The sequence below is a fragment of the Tachyglossus aculeatus genome, chromosome 3 (genome assembly GCF_015852505.1).
Source record: "Tachyglossus aculeatus isolate mTacAcu1 chromosome 3, mTacAcu1.pri, whole genome shotgun sequence".
NCBI classification, from domain to species: domain Eukaryota; kingdom Metazoa; phylum Chordata; class Mammalia; order Monotremata; family Tachyglossidae; genus Tachyglossus; species Tachyglossus aculeatus.
The window spans coordinates 95,538,848-95,560,729 of record NC_052068.1 but is presented as its reverse complement, the minus strand read 5'-3'; the positions used below and the strand labels follow the sequence as shown (position 1 = coordinate 95,560,729).

Here is a 21,882-nt window from a genome sequence, read left to right as displayed (position 1 = left end):
TCGAACATTTCCCCATCAGCTCAGAATCCAGACTGCTGTCCCAGCTGCAGAACCCCCAGTAGGTACTGACGGGAGACCAACTAGGGGAGTCAGGAGTGGGGAAAGACTGGACTAGAAGGCATGGAAGTCAAGTCAAGCTTGGTTTCAAAGCTCTTCATCACCTCGCCCCCTCCTACCTCACCTCCCTTCTCTCCTTCTATGGCCCAGCCCGCAAACTCCACTCTTCTGCCGCTAACCTCCTCACTGTGCCTCGTTTTTGCCTGTTCCACCGTCGACCCCCGGCCCACGTCATCCCCCTGATCTGGAATGCCCCCAATCCCTCTGCCCATCCGCCAAGCTAGCTCTCTTCCTCCCTTCAAAGCCCTACTGAGTGCTCACCTCCTCCAGGAGGCCTTCCCAGACTGAGCCTCCCCTTTACCTCTGCTCCTCCTCCCCTCCCCATCGCCCCCCACTCACTCCCTCTGCCCTACTCCCTTCACCTCCCCACAGTACTTGTGTATATTTATTACTCTATTTTAATAATGATGGGTATATAGCTATAATTCTATTTATGTATTAACACCTATCTACTTGTTTTGTTGTCTGTCTTCCCTTTCTAGACCATGAGCCCATTGTTGGGTAGGGACTGTCTCTATATGTTGCCGATTTGTACTCTCCAAGCGCTTAGTACAGTGCTCTGAACACAGAAAGCGCTCAATAAATATGAATGAATGAATGAATGAGGGATATGGCAAAGGAAGACAAACTGTAGGGGCCAAAGAGAAGTAGGAAAAGCATCTGAGAAGTAGCGTGGCCTAATCGATACAGCACGGTCAGGGAGTCAGAGGACCTGGGTTCTAATCTCAGCTCTGCCACCTGTCTGCTGTGTGACCCCGCGCAAGTCACTTAACTTCTCTGTGCATCAGTTCCCAAATAATAATAATCATCATAATAATGGTACTTCTCATGCACTTATTAAGTGCTGAGCACTGTTCTAAGCACTGGCATAGATGCAAGTTAATCAGGTTGGACACAGTCCCTGTCCCACACAGGGCTTAAGAGTCTTAATCCCCATTTTACTTTCAGAGAAGTGAAGTGATTTGCCCAAGCTCAAACAGCAGACACGTGGATGAGGAGGGATTAGAACTCGTGACCTTCTGAATCTCGGGCCTGGGCTCTATCCAGTACACCACGCTGCTTCATCTGCAAAATGGGGATTCAGTACCTGTTGCCCCTCCTACTTAGACTGTGAGCCACATGTGGGACTAGATTACCCTGTATTTACCCCTGCACTTAGCACAGTGCTTAGTACTCACTAAGTAATTAAATACCATTATTATTATCATTATTAGGATGTCCTCGACTTCCTCACATTTTAAGTACAGTACTTAAACATCTTTTTCTCTATTCTGAAAAATTTGAGATTTTAGTCTCCTCTTACCCAATGATTCAATGATTGAGAAGTAGCTTCCTAAAAGCGGGCATTTTCCAAAAATATAATAAGAGGCCTATCAGAGTATGCTGTACGTACTATTCCAGGTACCAAATGATCCAAGCTGCAAGTGATCCAAAGATGTCAAATCTCTTGGAAAGCGAGACTCTCCCCTCCCCTCCAAAGGAAATACTGTTCTGAGTTTATGCTCCAGAAAACACACCCCAAAAAGGTCAATCATGCCCCTGAAGGGTTAGGCAGCTTTGGGAGAGGTGGAATTGAAATGGACACTTAGTTCTGTGCCGTGAATGCTGTCACACCAAGACAAATCGACGCTGCACGCTGGCTTATTTTTACTGCCAGCCTTACATATGGCTGTCAATTTCAAACTCTATTTCAGCCTAAAAAAGGTACCACAAGGGAAACAAACCCACGAGGCTTAATCCTGGGCTGTAACAACTACAAATGCCGTTATGTTGCATCCGAGGCAAGTATTCCTGACCCTATCTATTTGGAACACTGTTCTGTCAGTTACTCAATTCCCAGAACTCTACTTCAGAAATCTATTCTCCAAAGGAGCATTTTGAGATCCTAAGGAATCACAGTTTAAATTCTTCATCTTTGCTAGTGTTTAGAAACAGAATAAATTGCCCATCATTATCTTCTAAATTAGAGACCTAATCTAAAACCTTAAACCAAAAGCCAGAGTAACTGCAATGTGAGCAATCTCCTAGTAGCAACCTGTGACTTATTAAGAAAATATAGTGTGTTCATCATCATCATCATCAATCGTATTTATTGAGCGCTTACTGTGTGCAGAGCACTGTACTAAGCGCTTGGGAAGTACAAGTTGGCAACATATAGAGACAGTCCCTACCCAACAGTGGGCTCACAGTCTAAAAGGGGGAGACAGAGAACAAAACCAAACATACTAACAAAATAAAATAAATAGAATAGATATGTACAAGTAAAATAAATAAATAAATAAATAAATAAATAAATAGAGTAACAAATATGTACAAACATATATACATATATACAGGTGCTGTGGGGAAGGGAAGGAGGTAAGATGAGGGGTGGAGAGGGGGACGAGGGCGTTGTGATCATAAGGCTATTTGGTCCCTAGAGAATAATAATAGTAACAATAATGATAGTAGTGATTGTAATAGTTGTGGTCTCTGATAAGTGCTTATTATGTGCCAAGCACTCTACTAAACGTGGGATAGATATAAGATAATCAGGTGGGACCAAGTCCACGGTCCACAGAGGGCTCACAGTTTCCAAAACATTCCTATAATCTATCAAATGGTAGATGATATAGAAGTTCGACTCATGGCAATATATTTAATAATAATAATGGTATTTGTTAAGCACTTATTCTAAGCACTGGGGTAGATACAAGGTAATCAAGTTGTCCCAACTTGACAACAGGCACTCCGTTTACAAGATAAGGAAACTGAGGCACAGAAAATTTAAAGTGGCTTTGTACTAGGTCACACAGCTGACATGAGGTAGATCTGGGATTAGAACTCAGGTCCAATGACTCCCACGCCAGTGTTCTTTCCCCTGGGCAAACTGCTTAATAAGTGATCCACAGTTTGCTTTTGATAATGGGGAGCAGAGGTCTTCTGGTGAACTGTACCACCACAGAAGCCAAAGTAAACCCAGCCCCCTGACTTCCTATATTAGACAACGCGCTGTGGCAGGGGAATTTGTCTATCGTTATATTATACTCTCCCAAGTGTTTAGTACAGTGTTCTGCACACCAAAAATGCTCAATAAATATGATTAATTGAATGAATGAATGGCCTAAAAATAAAAACTAGGCAGGCAGCGATGGGCATGCTGGTGGGCGGAATGAGGATGAAGAGAAGTTTTGGGTGACCTCACCGCATAACTCTTGTCTTTTGGGGATGTAAGCCTAAAACATGCATCTTTTGATTTACAGTGCAATGTTGGAGGGGCCCGACATGGTCATAGCACATAACAATAGGGTTGATTTTCACGTACCAGTATAAATAGTTGGCCAATGTTGAATTTTTGCAGGCTCTGGATATCAAGAAGGTGCAGAGATCTTGCTGAAAAGGATTCAAAAGAAAGACAGCAGAGTACTTTCCCATCTCGCTCTTATTATCAATAAGAAAAAGATGCTGTCGTTGACGTCTACAAAGCACTTACCTGAACACTCTACACAAATGATCGGCTAGCAAATGAACTAGGTTCAAAAACGTCCGTCTTGCCATACGTTCTGTGCAAAGCCCATGAGTAAGCCTTACTCATACTCTAGCATATATCTAACCACCAAGCATTATTACCATTATTATTACTAACACTATTAATAATAACAATATCTGGTAAGTGTTTACTCTAAAAAACACACTTAACTAAGCACTGGGATAGATTAAATATACACAGATCAGACACAGTCCCTATCTTACATTGATGCTCACAGTTTAAACAAGAGGGAGAATAGGTATCTTTCCTTCATTTTTTAGAGATGAGGCAACTGGGGCACAAGGTGACTAAATTCATTCATTCATTCATTTAATCGTATTTATTGAGCACTTACTGTGTGCAGAGCACTGTACTAAGCACCTGGGAAGTCAAGTCGGCAACGTATAGAGACGGTTCCTACCCAATAAATGTGATTTTCCCATAATCCATCTTCTGAGTTTTCCTGCTTACAGTAGATGATGAATTGGTTTGCCCAACTGGTTTGCCCCATCGAAACACAATTTGAGACTAAGTCCAAAATCGAGTTAGGAGAGAAAATATTTTTTGCCCATTCCCCACAGACCTGACTTGCTGAGGAAATGTCCACTGCACAGGACCCAGCAGCAACTTGATCCTCAAAACCCAACCTCATGGGAGACTTAGGGAACTTCTGTGAAGCCCCCATTGTGACAGAGATGACCCTGACTCCCCCTAAATATCTGAACCCTATACAGATGGCAGCCTTCTTGCACAAGAAAGCTTTAGGGAAACCTGCAGGCTCAGGCTGCATCTAGTATCTCATGTAAAAAAAATTAAAATGGTATTTGTTAAGTGCTCAGGATGTGCCAGGAACCCTACGAAGTGCTGGAGTAGATATAAGCTAATCAGGTTGGTCACAGCCCATGTCCCACGTGTAGCTCACGGTCTTAATCCCCATTTTACAGATGAGGTAACGGAGGCACAGAGAAGTTAAGTGACTTTCCCAAGGTCATCCAGCAGACAAGTGGAGGAGCTGGGCTTTGATCCTTTTAGACTCCCCCTTTTAGACTGTGAGCCCACTGTTGGGTGGGGACTGTCTCTATATGTTGCCAATTTGTACTTCCCAAGCGCTTAGTACAGTGCTCTGCACATAGTAAGCGCTCAATAAATACGATTGATGATGATGATGATGATCCCAGGTCCTTCCGATTCCCAGGATCAACGCTCTATCCACTAGGCCGTGCTGCTTCCCTACCTTGGTATCCTTCTCCCTGCTGCTCAAGAAATGTCTCTAATGGGTCAACAAGTTAGTGGAAAATCCAAGTCCCATATGCCATCCTCACCCTACATGCCCCGATTAATCATATTCACTGAGTGCTTACTGTGTAAACTCTTTGTGGGCACGGAACGTGTCTACCAACCCTGTTGTACTGTACTCTTCTAAGTGTTCAGTACTGTGCTCTGCACTCAATAAATGTGACTGAGGATAAGGATGTGTGCCGATCACTGTACTAAGAGCTCGGGAGAGTACCATGCAACAGAAGAGAAACAGCATGGCATAGTACATCTCCCCCTTCTAGACTGTGAGCCCGCTGTTGGGTAGGGACTGTCTCTATGTGTTGCCGACTTGTACTTCCCAAGCGCTTAGTACAGTGCTCTGCACACAGTAAGCACTCCATAAATATGACTGATTGATTGATAGGGCACAGGCCTGAGAGTCAAAGTCATGGGTTGAATCCTGGCTCTGCCACTTGTCTGCTGTGTGACCTTGGGCAAGTCAATTGGCTTATCTGTACCTCAGTTACCTTATTCATTCATTCAATCATATTTACTGGGCGCTTACTGTGTGCAGAGCACTGCACTAAGCGCTTGGGAAGTGCAAGTCGGCAACATATAGAGACGGTCCCTACCCAACAACGGGCTCACAGTCTAGAAGGGGGAGACAGACAACAGATGGGGATTGAGACTGAGCCCCACATGCAACAGGGAGTGTATCCAATCTGATTAACTTGTATCCACCCTCAGAGCTATGTGCCAGGCACATAGTAAGCAGCGTGGCTAAGTGGGAAAGAGCACGGGCTTTGGAGTCAGAGGTCATGGGTTCAAATCCCGGCTCCGCCACTTGTCAGCTGGGTGATTTTGGGCAAGTCACTTAACTTCTCTGTGCCTGTTACCTCATCTGTAAAATGGGGATGAAGACTGTAAGCCTCACATGGGACAACGTCATCACCTTGTATCCCCCCCAGTGCTTAGAACAGTGCCTTGCACATAGTAAGCGCTTAATAAATGCCATTATTATTATTATTAATACATACCACCACCACCACCATCATTATCATTATTATTATATACATTCCCTGCCTACAACGAGCTTACAGTCTAGAGGACTTTACCGTCTACAGTCCCAACCGACTGAACAATCCATAAGGAACACTTAAATAATACCTGTGATTTTTCAAAAAAAAAAAAAAAATTCTCCTTTATCACTAAAACTTCTCAAAATTACTTCAAAATCAAACTTTGTGAATATTCCAGACAGAAAACAACTGGCCAAACATTTCCTTCCAAGCTTGGATGGCAGACTTTAAAATCTAAGTTGCAAAGGCATAATGCGCATTTTCATTAAGTACAGTTTTTTTTCCATGCTTTGAAGAAACAGGAAATCAGTATACAGATTTTCACAAATACAGGACTTATTGTCAAACTCTGGGAAAATCAGAAAAGCAGTTTTCTCTGTAGTCTAAAGTCTAACACCTGTATCCAGTCAACTAGCCAATTTAAATGGGTTCCTCAAAATGGTTTCTGTAAGCAACCTGCTATGCCGTTTCCATTCTTAGTCCCTTTTCAGTTAGCATTAGTGCCCAGGACTGTTCAAGCATCCTAGTCAATTACACAGATGCTATCTGGTACTAAAGGATGATTTTGTTTTTCCCCCAAACATTACTTTTTCTCATTCCCAGGTTACCCGCCTTCAACTATCATCTAATTTTGCACTACCCCTGCATCTTCAAATAAAACCTCCTGCTGTACTTCTGTATATATTAATTTAACACATTATATTTAAACACTTCTTTCTTTTATCTGTAAATAATTACGGGTCTGTCTCTCCCATTGAACTGTAAATTCCTTGAGGGTAAGGATATAGCCAACCTAAATCTACTGCACTAGCGCTTAGAACAGTGCTTGGCACATAGTAATGCTTAACAAATACCATCATTATTATTATTATTACTAAGGGCTTGGTACAGTGCTCTACACACAGTAGACATTCAATCAATCAATCGTATTTATTGAGCACTTGCTTTGTGCAGAGCACTGTACTAAGCGCTTGGGAAGTACAAGTTGGCAACATATAGAGACAGTCCCCTACCCAACAACAGGCTCACAGTCTAAAAGGGGGAGACAGAGAACAAAGCCAAACATACTAACAAAATAAAATTAATAGAATAGATATGTACAAGTAAAATAGAGTAATAAATATGTACAAACATATATACATACATACAATACATAAATACTAATGGTAGATTTTTATGGGCAATGTTTACACAACCATAGCAGCTGAAAAATATCACATCAATCAATGGTATTTATTGAGTGTTTACTGTTTGCAGAGAAATGAACTAAGTCCTTGGTAAAGTACAACAGAGTTTGTGGACATGATCCCTGCCCACAAGTCTACAAGAGGGACTTCCTACAAATCTGCCTATTCAAATTTTATTAAGGATTTGGAACTTAATTTAAGCTTTAGAAAATTCTCAATAGAGTTTTAATAACATAAAGTGAACAGAGTTCTCATGGATGGAGAAAAATTAGACTAAAAGCACACCCTGAATTTTGGTTGGTATTATTACAATGGATATGTCTTTCAGTCTGCTTTTGATCACAGGGATGGTGGAGAAGGAGACAGAAAGGTGTGGGGAAGGAAGCGATCCCTTCAGATTTTATACTCCATGACTACAACTGTTGTATGATACTGTTAATTGTTGAATTGTACTTTCCCAAACACTTAGTACAGTGCTCTGCACAGAGTAAGCGCTCAATAAATACAACTGAATGAATACAGTACTTTTCTTTTAGTTTCACAGTTTTTTCTCTAGACTGTGAGCTTTTAGTGGGCTGAGAATGTGTCTACCAATTCTATTATACTGTACTCTCCCAAGAGCTTAGGTTAGTGCTCTGCACACAGTACGTATTTAATAAATGATTGTTAGATTTCTCCTGCAACTAATATTGGATGCTGCACAGCATTAGCACCAAATCAAATGATTGTCTAAATAAAAATGATTTTTAGTAAGCACTTGCACTGTTCTAAGCATCTGATTAGAAACAAGATAATCACATAGGGCTCCACTGACCAGATCATTAAAAAAAAAAAATCTGCAACATCTCCAAATGCCTCAAAACTTCCGAAGGTTGCCCATCCACCTCTGCATCTGAGAAAAATTCCTTACCACTGGCTTTAAGCCACACTCACTCTCTTACTGCACCTGCCCTCATGAATTTTCTATTATAACCCAATGTGAGCATTTTGCTCCTCTTACAGTCAAACTATTCTCTATATCTCAATTCCATCTACCTCGCTGCCTATCCCTTGGTTACATCCTCCCTCTCACCTGGAACTTGCTGCCCCTTCAAAACCAAAAAGTTTCCTCCTGCCCCCAACTCCTCTTAGTGGATAGAGCACAGGCCTGGGAGTAAGAAGGACCTGGGTTCTAATCCCAGCTCCTCCACATGTCTGCTGTGTGACCCTGGGCAAGTCAGTTAACTTTTCTGTGCTTCAATGATCTCATCTGTAAAAAATGGGGATTAAGAGTGTGAGCCGAAGGTGGGACAGGGGCTGTGTCCAACCTGATAATGGCATTTATTAAGTGCTTACTATGTGCAAAGCACTGTCTTAAGTGCTGGGGAGGTTGCAAGATGATCAGGTTGTCCCACGGGGGGGTTCACAGTCTTAATCCCCATTTTCCAGATGAGGTAACTGAGGCACAGAGAAGTTAAGTGACTTGCCCAAAGTCACACAGCTGATAAGTGTCAGAGTGGGATTTGAACCCATTACCTCTGACTCCAAAGCCCGTGCTCTTTTTCACTTAGCCAACCTGATAACTTTTATCCATCCCTGTGCTTAGAGCAGTGCTTGGCACATAGTAAGTGCTTAACAAGTACCATAATAATAAATTATTATTATTATTCAAAGCCTCCCTAAAATCCTATCTCTTCCAAAAGGCTTCCCCTGATTAATCTCATTTCCCCACCCTATTGGCTCTCTTCTGTGTCCCCTATGTACTTAGGTCTGTACCCAATAAGCGCTTTGATAATCCCTTCATCCCAGGCCCACAGCATTTATGTATACAACCTTATACTCTCGCACTTCCCCAAGCTGTAATTTATTTTAATGGTCTGTCTCTCCAACTAGACTGTAAACTTCTTGAGGGCTGGTTTCACGTATGGCATTCTTGCAGGTGCACAGTAAATGCTCAATAAATACCAATGACTGATTGATTGATAGACAGAGAGAGAAAATGGTAGAGGAAAGGCAAGAGTAGAGAATTGGCCCCTGGGGAGAGGCAGAGGAAGCAAAAGGAGAGAGGATGGTGGAACAACTTTAAAAGCCACAGAAAAAACAAACAAAAAAACGAGTCAAGAGGGTACCTGACCAGCTCAGCATGTTAGAAAGCCCCACCGCTGCAAGCAGTTCCCCGTTCCTGAGAAGTGTATGTGTGAGATAACAGGCTTGCGGGTAAAGGATAAAACAGTAGGGCACAGAGTCGGGGGGAAGAACAGACAAAACAGTTGAAAAAGAAAGCCCCCCAAATGCATAAGTGTTAAGTGTCAAGTGTGGAACACATAAAAGTGGGGTAAAAAATAGAGGAAAGTAAGAAAAGCTACAAGGAACAGGCTAGAGAAGATCGTAGAGATAGGATGTTTCTCTTAGTTTGCTTAATTAGAATGACAGAAACTTCAAACCACAACATTTACCCTTGGATTAGACTCATACGTGCTTACTGAAAACTGGTCAGAAATCATTTCTGTTGGGTCCCCAGATCCACTGATTTAATCAAAAAATAGCTCTAGTCATAAATATGTCAGAATACCCAGAGGTTCCTATGTAAGTTTTAATTTAGTGTCTGACACTATTTCAGGCCACCCCATCACCATGACAAACAATTCCACCCTCTTCCAAAAATTGGTTTTACTATACAATTCAGGAGAAATGCATGCACTGGTGAAAATGGAAACTGAAACACTCAAAGCCTCCATATTGCTTGTTTTTTAGCACCAGACTGCTTACTTGTAACTTGGAAAAATATATATACTGGGTCAGAAGAAGGCTTTTAGCTAAGTCATCACTGTTTCGACTCACTAGAGTGTACAATTCCGCATAATGGCCCACCCCATGACTGAACCACTTTCTTCCACAAGATGATTCTGGCGAATAGTACCATCAATCAATCAATCGCATTATTTTTAGACTGTGAGCCCACTGTTGGGTAGGGACTGTCTCTATATGTTGCCAACTTGTACTTCCCAAGCGCTTAGTACAGTGCTCTGCACACAGTAAGCACTCAATAAATACGACTGATTGATTGATTGATTTATTAAGAACTTACTGTGTCAGAGCACCATACTAAGCGTTGGGAGTGTACACTATAACAGAGCTGGTACATACATTACCTGCCCACAAGGAACTTAGTCTGGAGGGCAATTCAAAGGCAGCAGGTGGGGAAGGAAAGTCCCCCATGCAGTCCCCCATTCCTGAGAGGTGTAAGTGTGAGTTCACAAGAGTGTGGGTAAAGGAGAGTAGTAGGGCACAGAGGCGGGGGAAGAACAAACAAAACCGTTGAAAAAGAAATCCCCCCAAATGCATAAATGCTATGTGTCAAGTGTGGAACACACAAAAGTGGGGTAAAAAATAGAGGAAAGTAAGAAAAGCTAAAAAGGACCAGGCTAGAGAAGATCACCAAAAGTGGATGTTAGTTTGCTTAATTAGAATGACAGAAACTCATTCTGTCACATACTCAGAGCCCCTTTATGACTGGAACGCCCACTTTTGACACTGTAGCTCCATGTCCAGACCAGCAAAAACTTCCCCCTCTAGACTGCAAGCTCCCTGTGTGCAGGGAATGTGTCTATCAACTCTGTTGGACTGTACTTTCCCAACTCAGTACAGGGCTCTGCACACAGAAAGCATACCGTAATTACCATTAATTGACTGACTGGTAAACTATTTTCACAGCTTTGCTGGTTGCTGCTTTTGTTGGAAAGCCAGTGGTACTGTTGCTCATAACTGTCAACCCACACCTATGCTATAATACGTGTGTGGGGGAAAATCTGTGTCTGATCTTTTATATTTGAATCACACAGAGCAGTGAACAGTGCTTGGCACCTGATAACATATAATACAACACAATTACATAAAAATATATTATGCAGTAGCTTTGGGCTAACTCACCTGGCAAGACCTAATCTACTGCTCTGAGGATAAATTATCCTTATACTGTGGTTTCTCTCAAATCAAAAGTGATATATTTCTTCAATCAATCAATCAATCAATCGTATTTATTGAGCGCTTACTATGTGCAGAGCACTGTACTAAGCGCTTGGGAAGTACAAATTGGCATCACATAGAGACAGTCCCTACCCAACAGTGGGCTCACAGTCTAAAAGGGGGAGACAGAGAACAGAACCAAACATACCAATAAAATAAAATAAGTAGGATAGAAATGTACAAGTAAAATAAATAAATAAATAAATAAATAAATAGAGTAATAAATATGTACAACCATATATACATATGGTCTTCATCACATTCATTGGAACTTGACCGTAATCACAGTAATGTTCATAAATATCTGGTCTATAAACAGTTGGAAACTGCTTAACAAAATACATCCCATTCATTTGACTGTTATTTAGGTACCCATTTCTATGCCTGAAGCTCTTGCAAAATGCATACACTGTGGACTATCTGAAAATTTATGCATGGAGAAAAGTCAAACGTGTCATAAAACAAGATATTTAATGAATTTTTAGTATTTAGTTTATCATATCTAGTGCTGCAAAACATAATGCAAAATGTACACCTGTTATCAGACCGTCCCTTCAGAAAGCTGTAAAATCCTTTTGCTCACCTCCAGATTTTCACCATCTGCAGAGTCCTTCGATTTTGATGCAGGAGGAGGAGGGGAAGATACTTGAGGAAGAGTACTGGTTATTATCTGGGAGCTGAAAATGCAAGTAAACAGTTATCAGCTTTCATTCATTCAATTGCATTTATTGAGCGCTTACTGTGTGCAGAGCACTGTACTAAGCGCTTGGGAAGTACAAGTTGGCAACATATAGAGACGGTCCCTACCCAACAACGGGTTTACAGTCTAGAAGGGGGAGAAAGATGCAGATTTATGATTTAGTAGTAGTAGTAGCAGCAGCAGCAGTATCGGCACACAGCAATTACAGAGAGGACAGCAAATACTATCTACAAGACACTGGTATACCGTTTGCATGGTGAATCTCAGTTGTGGCAAGGGTAAAATTTTCACCAAATTTCATAACACAGACGGAATGGATACTAATATTTTAAAAGATGATCAGAAATGGAAAACTCAAGTCTAAATAGAACAAGTCCCACGTGACTCGAAGAAAGCTTCAAACCAGCTGCAAGTCTAAATCCTGAATTAGTCTGGAACTAAAAAAAGGAGAGGTTTTCTTCGATGGCTCTACCAAAAGGAAAGGAAATAAAGGTAACCACCAATAAAAATACATTTTCACTGTTTGCCAGCCTGACTGATCTTTTTTCTCAACTTAAAACTGCATCTGAGTGGCTACTACAGATTCGGGATCCTACGTGTGCACACACAGTAGTGACTGATCAAGTCACAGCATGACTGTGGGAATGCAATAAAGATGTACTCTTACTAGTGAAGCCTAGTGGAAAGAGCATGAGCCTGGAAGCCAGAGAACTTGGGTTCTAATCCCGGCTCTGCTACTTGCCTGCTATGGGTGACCCTAGCAAGTCACTTTGCTCTCTCTGTGCCTTAGTTTCCTCAAATATAAAAATGGGGCTTCAATACCTGTTCTTTGACAGTGAGCCCCATGTGGGACAGGAACCATGTCCAATCTGCTTACCATGTACCTGCCCCAGAACCCAGTACAGTGCTTGGATACTTAATGGAAACCTGATACATACACTGGAGGGAGTGCAGAAAACAGTTCCTGTGGGCAGCCAGACTGTTATATTTTTTATGGTATTTGTTAAGCACTTACCATGTGCCAAGCACTGTTTTAAGCGTTGGAGTAGATACAAGGTAATCAGATTGGACAAAGTCCACGTCCCACGTCCCTCTCAGTATTAATTCTCATTTTACAGATAACTGTAAAGTAACGTATCTTGCCCAAGGTCACAGAGCCAGGATTAGAACTCAAGTCCTTCTCACTCTCAGGTCTGTGCTCTACTAGGCCACACTGCTTCTGTATTGACCTCATCTCCAGTCATAAACGACAGCATGGCCCATCTCTGAACCCAGGTCACATGCATTCTCACAGGAACTAATGGGAGAATTTTGTCCGTGTGGGAAAGATAAAATGCTTGAGCGACGTAGTTTTGCATTCCTTCCTGGAAGACCCTACCTTTCGATTTCTGCAGAACCTGCTCCGGATGCTGACATGCTCTCTGACATTGACCCTTGACTGTCCTTCTTACTGGGCTCTAATCCACTCTTTATGTCATCGAAGTTCTCATACTTGAGGGCCTGGACCAGCTGCAGGAGGTACATCAACAAATCCTGGGGAACGACAAAGATGGAAAGAAAAGTCAAAGCCACGTGAAAACAAGAGCGGTTTTAGATGATGCAAAGTCAAGAAGCCAACCCCCATACTCACTGATTTCTCACTTAGCAGGCACCCAGAAAAAAAACTCCAAAGGGGGAAGTTAAAGTATCTAGATGTGTATAATAATTTTAGTACTTGCTAAACATTTTGTGCTAAGCACAGTGCGAAGCCCTGGAGTCGGTTCATGATAACCGGACCAGAAACAGCTTCCACGCCACAGAGGGCATGCAGTCTAAGAAGGAGGGAGACCACGTTATCATCCCCGGTTTTACAGATGAGAAAACTGAGGCACCGAGAAGTGACTGGCCCAACAAGGTCTTGCAGGAGGCAAGTGGAAGGGGGAGTATAACCCAGGTCACCTGACTGCTTCCAGTCCTGGGCTTTTCCAACTAAGCCATGCTGCTTCTCTATAAGTGGCCACATTCTTCATTCAGGCGGCCAGAGAGAGATGCCAGGTCTGGCTCATATCCTGTACTGGGATAGCAGATCCAGCAGCTCAAGCTTAAGTCCAGAAAAGTCCCCAAAATCCACTCCTGGGCCTTCTGTCTGTGGCTTAGGTGTTGTCTCAGCTCAATAATAACTAAGAAAGTGCTCAGTTAGAGAAATACAATCAACATCCCTCTAGACCGAAGAACCCTTATGGACAGGGAATGCATCTGCTAATTGTGTTGTATTGTACTCTCCCAAGTGCTTAGTACAGTGCTCTGTGCATAGTGAGTGCTCAGTAAACACCACTGATTGATTCTCCCCACCCTCTGGCCAGGCACTACTGAACACGTGTATGGTGGCCAGCTATGTGCTCAAATCTCGAATCCTTCTGCCCTGTGCCGATGTCAAGTTAAGCCCTGCTGGGCCTGGCCCTAAACCCATTCCTCCTCCTAACTTTCTCATCTCAGAGGATACCACCACTATCCTCCCTGTCCCAGGAGCCTGCCACCTTGGTGTCATCTTGACTTCTTGACTGTTTTTCCACTCTCACATTTAATCTGCTGCCAAATTCTGCCGGTTCTTCCTACACAGCATCTTGCAGATCTGACCCTTACTCTCCACCCGAATAGCCATCACCTTGTCCGTGAGGTAGCCAGGCCCCCTTGCTGGTCTCCCTGCCTCCAAACTCTCTCCCTCAACCCTCAATTATATCTGTAATTTATATATCTATAATTTATTTATATAAATGTCTGTCTTCCCCTCTAGACTGTAAGCTTGTTATGGGCAGGGAATGTGTCTGCTTATTATTGCACTGTACTCTCCCAAGAGCTTAGTATAGGGCTGTGCGCACTGTTAGCGCTCAATAAATGCGACTGAATGAATGAATGAACCCTGCAGCATGGATTGCATTCTTGAAGCACTGCACAGGAGACATCACTTCAAAACATTCTGTTGGCTTCCTATGGCCCCTGTCCCTCCACCTCAACTCAAAGGTTTAGGTTCAAGGCTCTACAACTCACCCCACCTTACATATCTGCTCTCTTCACTACTCTACTCCCCGGCTGCTTCTATGATCCTTATACATTAACCTTTCTAACTATACATCGCTCTCAACTGCTCACACTGTTGCCCTGGTTTGAAACTGCTTCCCCCTCCCTGCCCAAATTCGACAGACAAGAGCTCTCTCCACCTCCTAAATGCCCCTTCTTCCAGAAAGCTTTTCTGATGGAGTCGCAGCACTACATCTCTAGTAACATGTAAGAACCTATTTATACCTCTTCTTGGTATTTTTGTTTGCATCTTTTTTTCAAGTGTACATTTTTTTTATTTGGATTACTCTTACTTGTAAATACTTGTGTGTTTGGCTCACTAATTAGAGCGTTAAATTCTTGAGTGCAGGGAATGTATCACTTTGTTCTGCACCTCCAAAATTCTCCCAGTGGTCCAGTGTAGTGTGACAAGGGTACACTACAGTACACCCAACGGGTGCTCACTAAATATGATTATTAGTATTCTTTCTTTAGGGCTGCTCTGGGTCAGCACTGCCTCTTTAAATACCATCTGATCAACCTAAATATTTTCCACAGTCTCGTCGTCATTGTGGGCAGGGAATGCGTCTGTTTATTGTTTTATTGTACTCTTCCGAGTGCTTAGTATAGTGCTTTGCACAGTGAATGCTCAAGAAATACAACTGTAAGAATGAATCCTCTCCCTCATCTGTCTCCTTTCCTTTCCTAGCCAGGGTCAGGAATACAGTTGATCCTGAGTACAACTGAAAGAATGAATCCTCTCCTTCATCTCTCTCCTTTCCTTTCCTAGCCAGGGTCAGGAACACAGCTGATTCTGAAATTTCAGGAGCACCAGCTTTTGGAGAACACACACTGCATGGTGACAGCAGGTATCAGAAGAACAATGAACATTTCCCCATCCTTCCCTGAGGGAAACTCATCTTTCCAGATGGCAACTGTATGAGCCTGGCAAAAACAAAACCCTGAGCAGCTCCTCAGAGCAATTATTAACACTTCCAATGGTGAGCAACAGGTCAATTAGGGCAAAAAGTGCCAACAAAGTACCTTTGGCTAGTCAGAGAATTCCATTAACTTGACAGGGCACTGTTAAGTTTAACTTACAGGGTAAAATTGTTCCCTAATATTCTACATGACTGAAGTAGCTCTTAGCTCCTCAATGAATCATTAAGGAGCAGTTGGCAATTTTACTTTTAAACTTTTTTCAAACTGAAACTTTCAAATCTCAGGAAATAACCTAACATTCTCTCTAACCTTTTTGTTTAAGAAGCTTTTCTTGCTATTTCATGTTAGAAGAGACTCATCTCCTCTCCCTGGCTATCGTTTCTTCATACTTAATTTTCCAACAAATGTGAAGTGAGATCTTTAAATGTTTTTTTCTCCTATTAGACATTGAAGAACATACCCAAGATCACAGTTAAGTAAAAGAAGCTGAAACATTAAAAGGAAGAAAATACACTGATACACTAATTTGACTGCTTTTATTTTCAAGTTTCTCTAGGGTTCATACCAGAGTGAAATCCCTTTAACACCACCTTGGAAAATAAACTACCCAAAGGTGGCTTTAGAACCTGGAAACTTATGTTTTCTATTATTTTCTGCAAAAGTAGGATACCCAGTAATGTGTGACTGGTGGTTTATTATTTGTATATAAAGAGTTTAATCTCTTAATAGCAGAGTGAGCAATACATTTAAAGGCAATTATCCTTCTTCCTGGTTGACTGAAGTCATTTGTTCTTCAGTCACTTCTCTCTCTCTCTCTCCCTCCCTCCCTCTAAGGCATGTAATATAACTGCTCCAGAATATACTCGGCCTGTTGTGCTTTTCTGCTTAAATAAAAGGCTTATTCTTATCATGCAAACCAAACAGCTGCATTGTTATTAAATTCCCCGGGAAAAGAATAATTCACAGAAGTAACTGTTCTCATCCTCAGTCACTTATCAATATCTCCTTGTAGAGTTCATTTAGCATTCTATACCTCAACCACTGTCTCCATTTGTATGAAAATAAGTTCAAATGAATTAACCTCAACAGTTAGTTGAAGGTTTGGACTTTCACGTTATATGGCCTTACCTTAGAGTTTACTGCAGTGCCTCCAAGCATGAAGGGCATGAGCACATGAATAAACCAATTTACTACATTAGGTTATGATTCTGAGTCATTCAGTGACTTTTTCCCTAAAATTTCCAGAGCCTCCAGTGGACTGACCAATACCTTCAATTCTCAAGAATTAACCTACATGCGATCTCTTAAAACAATGAGTTGCAATCATAATGGCTTGAGAAGAGGGAAGATTTGAGGGAAATGAGTCTTCTGTTTAAGCTATAATAATTCCTTGGGTGGTAGATACTGCGCTTAGTACAGTGCTCTGCACATAGTAAGTGCTCAATAAATACGATTGATGATACTGCTGCTACTGAAACTCCTGCTATCCCACCTACTGTTCTACAGAAAGCTTTTATAGGCTTTGACGGTGGAATAGCTGGTTGTTAACCAAGGACAAGTCCCTGTCCGGTCCTGACCAACAGTATTTATTGAGCGCCAAACTGAGTACAAGGCATTGTACTAAGTGCTTAGGACCAATCAATCCGATTTATTGAGCACTTACTGTATGCAGAGTACTGAACTAAATGCTTGGGACAGTACAAAATTGCAGAGTTGGTAGACATGCTCCCTGCCTATAAGGAGTTCACTGTCTAAAGGGGAAGAAAGACATTAAAATAAATTACAGATATGCACATAAGTGCTGTGGGGTTAAAGGTGGGGTGAACAAAGGGCACAAATCCAAGAGCTAGAGTGACCCTGAAGGGAGAGAAATAGGGAAATGATGGCTTAATCGAGCAAGGCCTCTTGGAAGAGATAATATTTTAGTGAGGCTTTAAAGGTGGAGAGAGTGACCATCTACCAGACACGAAGGGGGAGGAGTAACAGGTCAGAGGCAGTACATGGGCGAAAGGTTGACTGTTAGGTAGATGAGATTGAAGTACAGTGAGTAGGTTGGTGACAGAGGAGTGAAGTCAGCGTGCAGGTTTGTAGTAGGAAATCTACCGAGGGGAAAAGGTGATTGAGTGCTGTAAGTCCCCTCTCTTTCAACCCTAATACTGTCAGTCCCCGAGTGTCTCCCATTCTTTCTTCACAACATTTCTCCATCCAAAATGCCAAGCACATCCCAACTCCTCAAAACCCTCCAATAGCTGCTCATTCCTCTCCTTCACAAGAGAAAATTCTCAATGAGCTCTCACCCCACATGCTCCTTCTCTCTCCTCCCCAAGTCGCACACTTCATTCCACTCGTACCAACCTAATCATTGTGCCTCATTCCCGTCTCTCCTGCGGCTGACGTCATGCTCGCCCCCTCCCTTTTTCCTGGAACTCCCTTTCCACTTCCCATCAAGCGGATCGCTGCTCCCTCCATCTTCAAAGCCCTTCTGAAATTACATCTCCTCTAAGCAAGCTTTCATCTTCTCACCCTTTTCCCCCTCCTCCACTGCCCTTTCAGCTCTTCTGCACCTTTTAAGTCCTAGGGTACTCACACCACCGGCCCCGTGGCAGCATTCATATTCTGTTGCTTCCCCTACTTGTAATTTACTTAGTGGCTGTCCCCCTACTAGACTGTATGGGCCTTTTATTCGCTAGTGTCCTCTTCCAAGTACTTAGTACAGTGCCAGTGCTCAGCACTGTGAGCACTCAACAAATACTTCTGACTGCCTGATTCAGGACTGAGGACCTGCGTGAACGAGCTGATTATCTTTACAGTGTTTTGCAGAGTGCTATGCTTACTCTTCTCCTTTCCTGTGTCATTCCACAAGGACAGTAGGTACAAAGGTACTTGAGCAGAAGCGAGGCACGCTGTTGCAGTCACTTTGGCCTTTCATTCTGATTATCCTCTACCTACTCTTTTAGCACAGTGCTTGGCACAGAGCAACCACTTAATACACGTTAAAACCTAATGGACTGTATATATAAATAGGCTATAAGCCCTTGAAGGGGCAGGAGTGTGTATCCTTTCCCTGCTGAAGTCTCCCAAGTGTTTAGTATCAGGCTTTGCACTTGTAGGCGTTCGATAAACGCAACTGATAGATTTGATTAACATACACAAAAGTGGTGGCTTTCTGCTTTACTTTATCCTGCAGATATGCATGAGGATGAAAATCCCTTCCCCTAAGAATACACCACTCCATAAACTGCCCCAAGGGTCCCACCAGAGACACTTAGCTGTGGAGTCAGACATTTCTGAAAGCTAAATATGGACGCGCATCTATCTCCTACAGCGCTTCAGGCCTTAAAGCGTACACTGGGAAATCAAATAAGTGATAGCCAAGATTGCTGATGGCTGGAGAGTGTGTCTCCATTTGAAGCCAGCAGAGCATGTACAGGAAAAGATGATTCCTTTTTCCCAGAAGGACTCATATAACAATAATAATGGCATTTGTTAAGCACTTATGTGCCAAGCACTGTTCTAAGCACTGGGGTAGATACAGTGTAATCAGGTTGTGCCCCGTGGGGCTCACGGTCTTCCTCCCCATTTTCCAGATGAGGTCACTGAGGCACAGAGAAGTGAAGTGACTTGCCCAAGGTCACACAGGAGACAAGTGGCGGAGTTGGGATTAGAACCCACGACCTCTGACTTCCAAGCCCGGGCTCTACCCACTGAGCCAGGCTGCTTCTCATCTCCACCTTGAGAGACAGACACACACACACACCCCGAACCCGCCCGCTCCCCTCTCTTCCCCTTCTGCAGTCCGATTTTTTTTTCCTGAGCTGCAATTAAATGCGGACTTCTTGTATATTGACTGATGGAGAGTATCTGAATTATTCCGTCGCTGGCACTGCGTAGAAATATTTTTCAGCAGAACTACTTTGGCCAAACGGAGGGGTACAAGCCGGGCTGCCAAGGAACTATCCTGGGAGGAACTGCCCTGTCACGTAACAGTTCTGAGAGGAGATTTCCATTTCACAAAAGAGTCCTTGAAGGAATATTTTAAGTTACTACTGGTAGGACCCCCTCCACCCTCCATAATGGCCTCCAACCTCCTGAAAAACTCTCTGCCACAAGCACCACGATGCAGTTCAGTGACCAGACTCTGGCATAAAGAATACCAGGCTAAAGAGTGATAGGTGGTACCTCATCATCCGCTTGCTGCAATCTGGCAACCGCGTAGCGCCGCACTGTTGGATTGGTGAAGTGGGAAGATAACAGCTCCAGAGAATCTTCCACATCCATCGGCTTCCATTTCCCTAAAAGTTCCAGAGCTTGTTTGGCTTCCTGAGGCAGGTCCCAGTTAACACACTTCAAAAATTTAGTCAAAGCCTAAAGCAGGAAGAAATTGCGACACAGTTCAAATAGCCCTCACCACAAGCTGCCTAACATATAAACCCACCCTAACAAAAAGACCAAGCTCCACTCAGATCCACTGCCTTGCCAAATATATAAATTACAGTGTATGTTTATAGTCCCGTGTCTATTATAGACCGATCAGTGAGATGATAGGCAGAGCTCACCGATTCATATCAATAGTTTCTTCAAAAGACAGATACAGCTGACAAAGGATAGCATTATCATTTAAAATAATAATAATGACAGTAACAATAATTGGGGCATTTGTTAAGTGCTTACTATGGGCCAGGCACTAACTAAGAACTATGGTAGATATGAGCAAATCGGGTTGGACACAGTCCCTGTCCCAAATGAGGCTACCGGTCTTAATCCCCATTTTATATATGAGGTAACTGAAGCCCAGAGAAGTTCATTCATTTATTCAATCATATTTATTGAGCACTTACTTTGTGCAGAGCACTGTACTAAGCACTTGGAAAGTGCAATTCAGCAATATAGAGAGGAAACCCCCGCCCACAACGGGCTTACAGTCTAGAAGGGAGGAGACAAGACAACAAAACAAGTAAACAGGTTTGCCCAAGTTCAAACAGCAGACAAGTGGAGGAGTCTGGAACAGAACCCAGGTCTTTCTGACTCTCAGGCCTGTGCTCTATCCACTAGGCACAACTGCTTCCCTAAAAAGACTAATAAAGGTGGAAGGGAGATTAAGTAATCATGTAATTACTCAATCATTGAGTAATACTTCACGCTGCCTATACTTCACGCTGCTGCCCGGATCACCTTTGTGCAGAAACGCTCTGGGCATGTTACTCCCCTCCTCAAAAATCACCAGTAGCAACCAATCAACCTACGCATCAGGCAAAATCCTCCCTCTCGGCTTCAAGGCTGTCCATCACCTCGCCCCCTCCTACCTCACCTCCCTTCTCTCCTTCTACAGCCCAGCCCGCACCCTCCACTCCTCTGCCGCTAACCTCCTCACTGTGCCTCATTCCCACCTGTCCCGCCGTCGACCCCCGGCCCACATCCTCCCCCTGGCCTGGAATGCCCTCCCTCTGCCCATCCGCCAAGCTAGCTCTCTTCCTCCCTTCAAAACCCTACTGAGAGCTCACCTCCTCCAGGAGGCCTTCCCAGACTGAGCCCCCCCACTCCTCTCCCCCTTCCCATCCCCCCGCCCTACATCCTTCCCCTCCCCACAGCACCTGTATATATGTTTGTACAGATTTATTACTCTATTTTACTTGTACATATTTACTATTCTATTCATTTTATTTTGTTAATATGTTTTGTTTTGTTGTCTGTCTCCCCCTTCTAGACTGTGAGCCTGCTGCTGGGTAGGGACTGTCTCTATATGTTGCCAACTTGTACTTCCCAAGCGCTTAGTACAGTGCTCTGCACACAGTAAGTGCTCAATAAATACGATTGAATAAATGAATGAATGAATGTGGCCTACTCTATGCCACCAGGTAGAGGAATGCTCCAGTGGTGTATTCTCCAATTGCTTAGTACTGTGCTCTGCACACAGTAAGAGCTTAACACTACAACCATCCATCCAGGCTAGGCTTTTCCTAAAAAAAAAGATTTAGGTATACTTTTTCCTTTAAAAAAAACAAAAAACAAAACTAAAAAAACCCTCCAGGGATGGGAACTCAACCTCAGATC

General features: G+C 43.0%; 1 protein-coding gene across 1 annotated transcript in view; it reads right to left on the bottom strand.

Annotated features, from left to right (window-relative positions):
- Positions 1 to 21,882, bottom strand: part of PIK3C3 (phosphatidylinositol 3-kinase catalytic subunit type 3) — a 147,364-nt gene that overhangs the window by 74,796 nt on the left and 50,686 nt on the right. Inside the window, exons 10-13 of the mRNA XM_038743980.1 lie at positions 20,011 to 20,196; positions 13,232 to 13,386; positions 11,737 to 11,830; positions 3,422 to 3,489 (exon numbers count right to left, since the gene is read on the bottom strand). Of these exons, the coding sequence (XP_038599908.1) occupies positions 3,422 to 3,489; positions 11,737 to 11,830; positions 13,232 to 13,386; positions 20,011 to 20,196 (503 nt within the window). The remainder of the gene's footprint in view (positions 1 to 3,421; positions 3,490 to 11,736; positions 11,831 to 13,231; positions 13,387 to 20,010; positions 20,197 to 21,882) is intronic.